Raw genomic sequence first — 12,500 nt, 5'->3', positions numbered from 1 at the left:
TGTAAACTTGATACACGGACAATGATTGCAATATATACCATATTGAAACTGAATATACAAATATTGAATTTTAAATTCAATTCAAATTTTAAAACTGAATGTAATATGCATTCAATTCAGTTTCATATTATGAAATACAAGTTTTATTTATGAATTAAGTGATCCAAATGTTGCATTACAAATTTAAAAATATAATGTTCAAAATCTGTATCCTAATACAAATTATAAATGAAAGAATTCAAATACACTGAAATCGATCCATAGTGAGAGAGAGCGAGAGAGAGAGAGGGGAGGGAGAGGGAGGTGGAGAAGCAAAGGAAGGATACAGAGAGACAGCGCACTCTGTGGCTGAATCCTTATTCGCCCCTTCCCCTTGCCCCTCGGCCCTCCGTTTTCCTCCACACACGCCTCTGCCAGTTGCACAAGTGTCCCAAAGCACAGGGAGTGAAAATTATTGAGGGTTTTGGGGCTAATTCGACCCTCAGATAGCCACTTCGACTGAGCCAGCAAAGTATCAGGCTTTAGGGCGAAGTGCTATCCCGACACGCACTGCGATACGTTAGGAGTTTGCTCCATTTTATACACAAGAATGGAGTTGTGCCTTATTATATTCACGTGCATTTATTTATGTCCGATTTCGAGACTTGACACATGTAACAGATATAACATCCCCCAAATGAAATGTTTAACTGTGACTATATATGGTAAAACTACAGCGGGGATTTGTTCATTTGAATTTCATGCTTGTTTTGTTATTTAAAAAGTGAATGTTACAAGTCAGGAGTGTGTCCCGAAGCTGATGGGTTTCTTGATCCCATTTCCCCTCTCTGGAAGTCACCGTTGGAGGTTCGTCAGAAACACTTGACAATGGAAGGCACTCAGAGCGAGTTGGTAGGGGCAAGGTGGTGGTTTGGGATTCACAGACTCACTCACTCACTGAGTTTCAGACACATAGCCGACATACAAGATGGGAAGTTCGAATGTGTCGTATAAAATACTATAACAGGGCCAACCCCCCCAAAGCAGTGTGAAATGGAAAATAACAGCTTGCTCTTCTCATGCCCGCTAACCTATATTAATGCCACTCTCCTCTCCCCCTGTCGCTCTCTCTTTCCCCTGTCTCTCACTCTGTCTCTTCCGCTCTCTTTCTGTCTTACTATATCTTTCTCTCCCTGTCTCTCTCTCTCTCTCTCGTTCTCTTTCTCACAGTCTCTCTCCCTCCCTCTAATGGTTTATCTAGTTATTTCTCACCCCACTCTTTCTTTTGAATCCTAGCTCTCTCTTTCGTGTTTGTGTGTGTGTGTGTGTGTGTGTGTGTGTGTGTGTGTGTGTGTGTGTGTGTGTGTGTGTGTGCGCGCAGAGGAGGTTTTCACTCGTCTCTAATTGCCGTTTCCCTTCCTCTCACATCCCTCTCTTTCTTTCTCACCCTTCTCTCCTTTTACTGGAGGAGTGACAGCTTCATCAGAAATAATTGGCTGCTTGCACTGTGCAGCTGCATGTCTCTCTGCATGTCTCTCCCTCTCCCCCTCCCCTCTCTCTCTTATCCCTCACTTCTGATCTATTATTCATCTGCGATGTTGTAATGCAAAATTAATTAGGCTTAATAATAGATTTGGTGGGGTGTAGGTTAGACAGACAGACTGCCATTAAAACAAGTGTTTAGTGTGACGATTGACGTCCATGTTTAGCCAATGAAAAGGCGTGGGGAAGTTTTTTTTAAATATATTTTTATTTTATGGCATATATAGACAAGGGGAGGTATCATTTGAAATAGCCTTCTCAAAACAGCGGATAAGGTTTCGAAATGAAGATTAACACACGCACATGCACAGACACACAAACACACATGCAGTACACACAGATTCCTTTGAACAATGTACCATGACTAACAATGAAATTCAATGTCTGTGTCTTAGCGAATGCTTGTGTATTGTTGATACATTGTTCACAATCTATTATGCGCTTGGCCGTGACATTTCTGCCTCACATTGATGGATTCACAACCTGAGCCAGGCCACTAGGCTATAGTAGAGCCCCATGAGTGGTACCATTGTGGTTTTACACCCCCCTTGCGACTTGTGCTCTCATTAATCCAGTGCACAGAAACCGATTAGATAGTGTTGTTCCACATGGTGATCCTCACTGTGACGGAATCATTCTCAAAAGACACAGGTGATGACACAGGGATGTGTGTGTGTGTGTGTGTGTGTGTGTGTGTGTATGCGTGTGCGTGTGTGTGTTCTACCTCAGAATCCCTCTGTTACTCTGCGCTTTTACAGCACAGTAAACTCATGATGTGCACAACATTGTATATGTACAGTACCAGTCAAAAGTTTGGGCACACCTACTCATTCAAGGGTTTTTCTTTATGCTTAAAGATGTCAAAACTGTGTGTGTGTGTGTGTGTGTGTGGTGACAGAGGCACTCTTCCCTCAGGTTGATGACCATGACCTTCTCTGTCACTGCTGAGTCTCTCATTAACTCACATGTTTGGCCCTCCTCTCTGTTTCTCTCTTACTCTTTCTCTCTGTCACTCCCCTATGCCTCTCTTTCTCATCCTTCTTTCTCCCTCTGACCGTGTCCAACTGCAGTATATGGCTGTCTACACTGCCTGTCTTCGTTGGTTTTAATTGCTACAGTGCTTTGCTGAGATGCAACACATTATTCATCTAGTCCATGTTTCCTTGTAGAGAGAGGTGCCTGCCAAGAACACATGAAGATGTCATAGTAGGACACACTTACACACAGGCATGTTTAGTCTTTCTCAGAGAGCCTATGTATTAATGTGCTCTATATTTTTCTGTGAGAGCGTTTTATCTCGCTAGGAGAACACTCCCCGAAGTCCGGCAGCAGCAGAACCTTCGGTGGAAGAGTCAGCCCACATCTATTATTTAACAAAGTTAAACCAGAAGTATTAAGACCCCAGAGGGCTTTAGATCAGCCTCACAACAACTGTGTTTGCAATAGGCTGCTCACAGTTAAACAAACTGCTAATACATGCAGCCTGAGATGCAGAAATATGTTAAATTCCAGGTTTCTTTACGTGCATGGGTTCCCCATTTGTTTTAGTTACCCTTTTCGGGAGTCAACACATAGAAGACAATACAAAGTGTGTGTATGTGCGTTCATGTGTGTGTTCGTGTGTATGTCCATGTGTGTGTCGTAACCTGAGGCTCGTTGGTATCTAAGGGCTGTGCTGTGTGTCTGTACGGTGTAATGTGTGTGGTGCGTGTGTGTCTACCAGTCGAGGCTGCTGAGGGGAGGACGGCTCATAATAATGGCTGGAACGGGGTAAATGGAATGTGTTTGATGCATTTGATATCATTCCACCTATAACACTCTAGCCATTACTCTAGCCATTACCATGAGCCCGTCCTCACCAATGAAGGTGTCACCAAACTCTTGTGGTGTCTGTATGTACGGTTTTACAACCTCTGGCTGGTGCACACCCAAAAATCTACATTTCCTGTTTTTTTCCCAGTCCTCAAAACTTGTCTCCTGATGTGATTTAAGCATGATTATGGACTTAAAGATCAAATGTTGTTGTTTTTCTAGTAATAAAGTGTGATTTTGAGGGCGAACCACTGAAACAGAAATGAAAACTGAAACCTGGATTAACAAAACAGAGAAAAGGGAATTTGGGAATAGAGTAAACGGAATCAGGAAAAAATATATAACTGATTTTATATGGCTCTAATGGAGGGGTAGTGAGCTGTGTTATGAAAGGGTGGAGGTGGAGTGTGCTGTGTTATGGAAGGGTGGAGGGGTAGTGAGCTGTGTTATTGAAGGGTGGAGGGGTAGTGAGCTGTGTTATGAAAGGGTGGAGGTGGAGTGTGCTGTGTTATGGAAGGGTGGAGGGGTAGTGAGCTGTGTTATGAAAGGGTGGAGGTGGAGTGTGCTGTGTTATGGAAGGGTGGAGGGGTAGTGAGCTGTGTTAAGGAAGGGTGGAGGTCGAGTGTGCTGTGTTATGGAAGGGTGGAGGGGTAGTGAGCTGTGTTATGAAAGGGTGGAGGGGTAGTGTGCTGTGTTATGGAAGTGTGGAGGTGGTGTGTGCTGTGTTATGGAAGGGTGGAGTGGTAGTGTGCTGTGTTATGGAAGGGTGGAGTGGTAGTGTGCTGTGTTATGGAAGGGTGGAGGTGGTGTGTGCTGTGTTATGGAAGGGTGGAGTGATAGTGTGCTGTGTTATGGAAGGGTGGAGTAGTAGTGTGCTGTGTTATGGAAGGGTGGAGGTGGTGTGTGCTGTGTTATGGAAGGGTGGAGTGGTAGTGTGCTGTGTTATGGAAGGGTGGAGGTGGTGTGTGCTGTGTTATGGAAGGGTGGAGTGGTAGTGTGCTGTGTTATGGAAGGGTGGATGTGGTGTGTGCTGTGTTATGGAAGGGTGGAGTGGTAGTGTGCTGTGTTATTGAAGGGTGGAGTGGTAGTGTGCTGTGTTATGGAAGGGTGGAGTGGTAGTGTGCTGTGTTATTGAAGGGTGGAGTGGTAGTGTGCTGTGTTATGGAAGTGTGGAGGGGTAGTGTGCTGTGTTATAGAAGGGTGGAGTGGTAGTGTGCTGTGTTATGGAAGGGTGGAGTGGTAGTGTGCTGTGTTATGGAAGGGTGGAGGGGTAGTGTGCTGTGTTATAGAAGGGTGGAGTGGTAGTGTGCTGTGTTATAGAAGGGTGGAGTGGTAGTGTGCTGTGTTATGGAAGGGTGGAGTGGTAGTGTGCTGTGTTATGGAAGGGTGGAGTGGTAGTGTGCTGTGTTATGGAAGGGTGGAGTGGTAGTGTGCTGTGTTATGGAAGGGTGGAGGTGGTGTGTGCTGTGTTATGGAAGGGTGGAGTGATAGTGTGCTGTGTTATGGAAGGGTGGAGTAGTAGTGTGCTGTGTTATGGAAGGGTGGAGGTGGTGTGTGCTGTGTTATGGAAGGGTGGAGTGGTAGTGTGCTGTGTTATGGAAGGGTGGAGGGGTAGTGTGCTGTGTTATAGAAGGGTGGAGTGGTAGTGTGCTGTGTTATAGAAGGGTGGAGTGGTAGTGTGCTGTGTTATGGAAGGGTGGAGTGGTAGTGTGCTGTGTTATGGAAGGGTGGAGTGGTAGTGTGCTGTGTTATGGAAGGGTGGAGGTGGTGTGTGCTGTGTTATGGAAGGGTGGAGTGATAGTGTGCTGTGTTATGGAAGGGTGGAGTAGTAGTGTGCTGTGTTATGGAAGGGTGGAGGTGGTGTGTGCTGTGTTATGGAAGGGTGGAGGTGGTGTGTGCTGTGTTATGGAAGGGTGGAGTGGTAGTGTGCTGTGTTATGGAAGTGTGGAGGGGTAGTGTGCTGTGTTATAGAAGGGTGGAGTGGTAGTGTGCTGTGTTATGGAAGGGTGGAGTGGTAGTGTGCTGTGTTATGGAAGGGTGGAGTGGTAGTGTGCTGTGTTATGGAAGGGTGGAGTGGTAGTGTGCTGTGTTATGGAAGGGTGGAGTGGTAGTGTGCTGTGTTATGGAAGGGTAGAGTGGTAGTGTGCTGTGTTATGGAAGGGTGGAGTGGTAGTGTGCTGTGTTATGGAAGGGTGGAGTGGTAGTGTGCTGTGTTATGGAAGGGTGGAGTGGTAGTGTGCTGTGTTATGGAAGGGTGGAGGTGGTGTGTGCTGTGTTATGGAAGTGTGGAGTGGTAGTGTGCTGTGTTATTGAAGGGTGGAGTGGTAGTGTGCTGTGTTATGGAAGGGTGGAGTGGTAGTGTGCTGTGTTATAGAAGGGTGGAGTGGTAGTGTGCTGTGTTATGGAAGGGTGGAGTGGTAGTGTGCTGTGTTATGGAAGGGTGGAGTGGTAGTGTGCTGTGTTATGGAAGGGTGGAGTGGTAGTGTGCTGTGTTATGGAAGGGTGGAGGTGGTGTGTGCTGTGTTATGGAAGGGTGGAGTGGTAGTGTGCTGTGTTATGGAAGTGTGGAGGGGTAGTGTGCTGTGTTATAGAAGGGTAGAGTGGTAGTGTGCTGTGTTATGGAAGGGTGGAGTGGTAGTGTGCTGTGTTATGGAAGGGTGGAGTGGTAGTGTGCTGTGTTATGGAAGGGTGGAGTGGTAGTGTGCTGTGTTATGGAAGGGTGGAGTGGTAGTGTGCTGTGTTATGGAAGGGTAGAGTGGTAGTGTGCTGTGTTATGGAAGGGTGGAGTGGTAGTGTGCTGTGTTATGGAAGGGTGGAGTGGTAGTGTGCTGTGTTATGGAAGGGTGGAGTGGTAGTGTGCTGTGTTATGGAAGGGTGGAGGTGGTGTGTGCTGTGTTATGGAAGTGTGGAGTGGTAGTGTGCTGTGTTATTGAAGGGTGGAGTGGTAGTGTGCTGTGTTATGGAAGGGTGGAGTGGTAGTGTGCTGTGTTATAGAAGGGTGGAGTGGTAGTGTGCTGTGTTATGGAAGGGTGGAGGAGTAGTGTGCTGTGTTATGGAAGGGTGGATTGGTAGTGTGCTGTGTTATGGAAGGGTGGAGTGGTAGTGTGCTGTGTTATGGAAGTGTGGAGTGGTAGTGTGCTGTGTTATTGAAGGGTGGAGTGGTAGTGTGCTGTGTTATAGAAGTGTGGAGTGGTAGTGTGCTGTGTTATAGAAGGGTGGAGTGGTAGTGTGCTGTGTTATTGAAGGATGGAGTGGTAGTGTGCTGTGTTATAGAAGTGTGGAGTGGTAGTGTGCTGTGTTATAGAAGGGTGGAGTGGTAGTGTGCTGTGTTATAGAAGTGTGGAGTGGTAGTGTGCTGTGTTTATGGAAGGGTGGATTGGTAGTGTGCTGTGTTATGGAAGGGTGGAGTGGTAGTGTGCTGTGTTATGGAAGTGTGGAGTGGTAGTGTGCTGTGTTATTGAAGGTTGGAGTGGTAGTGTGCTGTGTTATAGAAGTGTGGAGTGGTAGTGTGCTGTGTTATAGAAGGGTGGAGTGGTAGTGTGCTGTGTTATTGAAGGATGGAGTGGTAGTGTGCTGTGTTATAGAAGTGTGGAGTGGTAGTGTGCTGTGTTATGGAAGTGTGGAGTGGTAGTGTGCTGTGTTATTGAAGGGTGGAGTGGTAGTGTGCTGTGTTATAGAAGTGTGGAGTGGTAGTGTGCTGTGTTATAGAAGGGTGGAGTGGTAGTGTGCTGTGTTATGGAAGGGTAGAGTGGTAGTGTGCTGTGTTATGGAAGGGTGGAGTGGTAGTGTGCTGTGTTATGGAAGGGTGGAGTGGTAGTGTGCTGTGTTATGGAAGGGTGGAGTGGTAGTGTGCTGTGTTATGGAAGGGTGGAGGTGGTGTGTGCTGTGTTATGGAAGGGTAGAGTGGTAGTGTGCTGTGTTATGGAAGGGTGGAGTGGTAGTGTGCTGTGTTATGGAAGGGTGGAGTGGTAGTGTGCTGTGTTATGGAAGGGTGGAGTGGTAGTGTGCTGTGTTATGGAAGGGTGGAGGTGGTGTGTGCTGTGTTATGGAAGTGTGGAGTGGTAGTGTGCTGTGTTATTGAAGGGTGGAGTGGTAGTGTGCTGTGTTATGGAAGGGTGGAGTGGTAGTGTGCTGTGTTATAGAAGGGTGGAGTGGTAGTGTGCTGTGTTATGGAAGGGTGGAGGAGTAGTGTGCTGTGTTATGGAAGGGTGGATTGGTAGTGTGCTGTGTTATGGAAGGGTGGAGTGGTAGTGTGCTGTGTTATGGAAGTGTGGAGTGGTAGTGTGCTGTGTTATTGAAGGGTGGAGTGGTAGTGTGCTGTGTTATAGAAGTGTGGAGTGGTAGTGTGCTGTGTTATAGAAGGGTGGAGTGGTAGTGTGCTGTGTTATTGAAGGATGGAGTGGTAGTGTGCTGTGTTATAGAAGTGTGGAGTGGTAGTGTGCTGTGTTATAGAAGGGTGGAGTGGTAGTGTGCTGTGTTATAGAAGTGTGGAGTGGTAGTGTGCTGTGTTATGGAAGGGTGGATTGGTAGTGTGCTGTGTTATGGAAGGGTGGAGTGGTAGTGTGCTGTGTTATGGAAGTGTGGAGTGGTAGTGTGCTGTGTTATTGAAGGTTGGAGTGGTAGTGTGCTGTGTTATAGAAGTGTGGAGTGGTAGTGTGCTGTGTTATAGAAGGGTGGAGTGGTAGTGTGCTGTGTTATTGAAGGATGGAGTGGTAGTGTGCTGTGTTATAGAAGTGTGGAGTGGTAGTGTGCTGTGTTATGGAAGTGTGGAGTGGTAGTGTGCTGTGTTATTGAAGGGTGGAGTGGTAGTGTGCTGTGTTATAGAAGTGTGGAGTGGTAGTGTGCTGTGTTATAGAAGGGTGGAGTGGTAGTGTGCTGTGTTATTGAAGGATGGAGTGGTAGTGTGCTGTGTTATAGAAGTGTGGAGTGGTAGTGTGCTGTGTTATAGAAGGGTGGAGTGGTAGTGTGCTGTGTTATAGAAGTGTGGAGTGGTAGTGTGCTGTGTTATAGAAGGGTGGAGTGGTAGTGTGCTGTGTTATGGAAGGGTGGAGTAGTAGTGTGCTGTGTTATGGAAGGGTGGAGGTGGTGTGTGCTGTGTTATGGAAGGGTGGAGTGGTAGTGTGCTGTGTTATGGAAGGGTGGAGGTGGTGTGTGCTGTGTTATGGAAGGGTGGAGTGGTAGTGTGCTGTGTTATGGAAGTGTGGAGGGGTAGTGTGCTGTGTTATAGAAGGGTGGAGTGGTAGTGTGCTGTGTTATGGAAGGGTGGAGTGGTAGTGTGCTGTGTTATGGAAGGGTGGAGTGGTAGTGTGCTGTGTTATGGAAGGGTGGAGTGGTAGTGTGCTGTGTTATGGAAGGGTGGAGTGGTAGTGTGCTGTGTTATGGAAGGGTAGAGTGGTAGTGTGCTGTGTTATGGAAGGGTGGAGTGGTAGTGTGCTGTGTTATGGAAGGGTGGAGTGGTAGTGTGCTGTGTTATGGAAGGGTGGAGTGGTAGTGTGCTGTGTTATGGAAGGGTGGAGGTTGTGTGTGCTGTGTTATGGAAGTGTGGAGTGGTAGTGTGCTGTGTTATTGAAGGGTGGAGTGGTAGTGTGCTGTGTTATGGAAGGGTGGAGTGGTAGTGTGCTGTGTTATAGAAGGGTGGAGTGGTAGTGTGCTGTGTTATGGAAGGGTGGAGGAGTAGTGTGCTGTGTAATGGAAGGGTGGATTGGTAGTGTGCTGTGTTATGGAAGGGTGGAGTGGTAGTGTGCTGTGTTATGGAAGTGTGGAGTGGTAGTGTGCTGTGTTATTGAAGGGTGGAGTGGTAGTGTGCTGTGTTATAGAAGTGTGGAGTGGTAGTGTGCTGTGTTATAGAAGGGTGGAGTGGTAGTGTGCTGTGTTATTGAAGGATGGAGTGGTAGTGTGCTGTGTTATAGAAGTGTGGAGTGGTAGTGTGCTGTGTTATAGAAGGGTGGAGTGGTAGTGTGCTGTGTTATAGAAGTGTGGAGTGGTAGTGTGCTGTGTTATAGAAGGGTGGAGTGGTAGTGTGCTGTGTTATAGAAGTGTGGAGTGGTAGTGTGCTGTGTTATAGAAGGGTGGAGTGGTAGTGTGCTGTGTTATAGAAGGGTGGAGTGGTAGTGTGCTGTGTTATAGAAGTGTGGAGTGGTAGTGTGCTGTGTTATAGAAGGGTGGAGTGGTAGTGTGCTGTGTTATAGAAGGGTGGAGTAGGCCCCAATAAAATCAGCGTTGCAGAGAACATGGACGGAATCACGGAATCCAGACATTAAAACGGAATTGAACAATATTCAAAAATGTCATGAACTTAGCAGGAAATCAACCAAATGTATTTATTCGAAAATTCAGTGTTCTGCCCAAGATTATCATTAAACATTAACAAAATGCATCAGTGATTCACAGGAATGTCCCTGTCGGTGTGCGTGTTTGTCTACCACTTTATGTAGCCGTTAGCGATGATGCTTATGTTATGACAATAAAGTGTAATTCTGAGAAGGAAACCCCCCCAAAAAATAAATATTGGGAAAAACTCAAACCTGGAATAACAAAAACGAAGAAAATGGAATTAGGGGGGGGAAATGTAAGGAATCAGGCAAAAAATAAAACCGATTATATAAGGCTCCACTTTTTCCTCAGTTCGGAGCTTTCACTGCATATCACGGCTTGGCATGTTCTTATGACAGAGATGCCTGACTGTGGAATCTCTTGTGACAGCCGTGTCATATTCATGCCAACACACACACAGACATGCGCAGAAGTGATTTTTCATGCACACACAAGATCACACCCACACACAGAGACACACACACTCTCTCTCTCTCTCTCTCTCTCTCTCTCTCACTCTCTCTCTCACACTCTCTCACTCTCTCTCTCACACTCTCTCACACACACTCTCTCTCTCTCTCTCTCTCTCTCTCTCTCTCTCTCTCTCTCTCTCGGTCAGCAGACAGGGTTCTCTCCTCACACTACCAGTTCTCTCAGAAACCTGACAGTATTTTGTATGAGGATGTACAATCCACTTAACCCTACTTGACTCCATGTGACTATAACTAGGAAGAATAACATGGTTATGTGTGATTTAGCAGTGTGAAAGATGTTCTGCAGGGAAACCTTCATGGACCCCGGGGGGTCCTCCTACGTTTTACAACGTCAACATTTTCTCCATGCTCAGTTCCAAGTCTATGAATCTGAGACACGTTAGGGGAAGGCTTATAGCGAGGTTGTGGTTGGTCCCTATCAATCTAGTGGAGGAATGGAGAGATGAATGAAAGAGAGAAAAGGACAGAAAGGATGTTATCTCCACAGACACAGGCTGTCATTGTAAATAAGAACTTGTTCTTAAATGACTTGCCCAGTTATTAAATAAAGTTACAAAATATAATGATGATAATACATGAGATTAACCATCTCGCTCTGCATCTCTTTCGTTCTTTCTCCCCTCACTCTGCCCTCTCTCTCTCTCTCTCTCTCTCTCTCTGCAGATGACTCGTCCCATCCAAGTGAAACCAGCTGACAGTGAGTGTCGTGGAGGTACTTATATTTTATTTTCCTTATCTCTCTTTCACTCTCTCATTTCTCTCTTATTACATGAGCTTCCATTTCTGTCTCTTTCTACTTCATGTTCTATCTGTGAAGCTTATTCTTATTCTTTCTCTTCCTCATTCTACCCTGGCTTTAGTGTTCCTGTGAAGTGTGTGTGTGTGTGTGTTGTCAGGAGGCAAGGTTGTAACTATGTAAATGTTCTCTAACCCAGTCCACCACATTAGCTGATAATAGTGTCTCTGTCTCTGCTGTTCTTGGCCCCTACCCAACAGTCGATTTTCTGCCCTAGTTTCACTTACAGCAGGCCTTTCTTTCTGCTGGGTTGTGTGTGTGCGTGCGTGCGTGTGCATACGTGTGTGTTACCGCCCGCAGCGCTGTTTTTGTTTGTTGAAAGAGATATTACCGAACCTACAGTACACTATGTCCTAGACCTCTCCCTATAGTCTCTCTTTCAATTGTACATATTCATTATAAAGGAATCACCACACCGCGGTCATTAGTTCGTCTCTGTGGATGAACTGGCATTTTATTACGATCATAAAACGAACCCTTATTTTCTCTCAAATTGATTCATGTCTCTGTTCTGTGTGCACTCCCACCACACAATACTATGCAATCCAGAGCTTGTATTTATGCACAACGTGTCTCAGAGTAGGAGTGATATAGGATCAGGTCCACCCTGTCTATATAAGCATTTTCATTATTGTCTTAAAGGCAAAACGGATCCTAGGTCAGTACTCCTACTCTGAGACACTTTGTGGTTACGGGCCAGCAGTGAGTGGAACACAGTTGCTATGCTCATTATTGTCTTAAAGGCAAAACGGATCCTAGGTCAGTACTCCTACTCTGAGACACTTTGTGGTTACGGGCCAGCAGTGAGTGGAACACAGTTGCTATGCTCATTATTGTCTTAAAGGCAAAACGGATCCTAGGTCAGTACTCCTACTCTGAGACACTTTGTGGTTACGGGCCAGCAGTGAGTGGAACACAGTTGCTATGCTAGCCTGATTCAGGTCTGTATCTGTATATTTATGGCATAACAATGATAGTCAGAGGAGTAGACTGTTAGAAGATGATAGGTCGTTCAGCATCATGGACAGCTCCACAGCCACAGCTCCACATCCTATCAGAGCCCAGAGACAGGTTGTCAGGGGCAACAGCTGCTTCCCTCAGCCGTGAGAGAGAGTTTCAGAATAACTGTAGCTAAACAGTATCAACAGCTTACCACAGTGGTCACCGGAACTGGTCCTACAGAGCTACAAGGTGTCCAGGTTCCTGCATTTAGAATAGTTCATGTGAATCCCAACCGGCTGTTTTTATGAAGAGGTTTGTCACTCCGAAAGAAATTCCATTAGCATGTAAATCCTATCTGGAAATAAACACACACACACATGCATGCACGCATACACACACTCGCACACACAATGCGGCTTAGGATCGAGAAGCTTCAGGAAAGAGGGGAAGATGAAAGAGAAGAATTAGAAGGAGATAATCAACCTCTCCTGGATTTATGAAGAGAGCAGACCTCAAGCAATCAAGCTAGCTAATTAACTCTGCCTCCGACAATCCCTATGAACTGCTATTGGTGTCTAGACACTGTTATGTAACCTATACCCTCTCCTCCGTCCATCTCTCCC

General features: G+C 46.2%; 1 protein-coding gene across 2 annotated transcripts in view; it reads left to right on the top strand.

The window, feature by feature from the left end:
* Nucleotides 1-12,500, top strand: part of LOC109872117 (CUGBP Elav-like family member 5) — a 46,531-nt gene that overhangs the window by 4,676 nt on the left and 29,355 nt on the right. For both annotated transcript variants that reach the window (XM_031807214.1, XM_031807215.1), the window contains exon 3: nucleotides 10,803-10,851. In XM_031807214.1, coding sequence (XP_031663074.1) covers nucleotides 10,803-10,851 — 49 coding nt within the window. The remainder of the gene's footprint in view (nucleotides 1-10,802; nucleotides 10,852-12,500) is intronic.

Source organism: Oncorhynchus kisutch, linkage group LG27 (genome assembly GCF_002021735.2).
Source record: "Oncorhynchus kisutch isolate 150728-3 linkage group LG27, Okis_V2, whole genome shotgun sequence".
Taxonomy (NCBI): domain Eukaryota; kingdom Metazoa; phylum Chordata; class Actinopteri; order Salmoniformes; family Salmonidae; genus Oncorhynchus; species Oncorhynchus kisutch.
The sequence above is the reverse complement of the archived record's forward strand: the minus strand, read 5'-3'. Positions and strand labels throughout refer to the sequence as shown.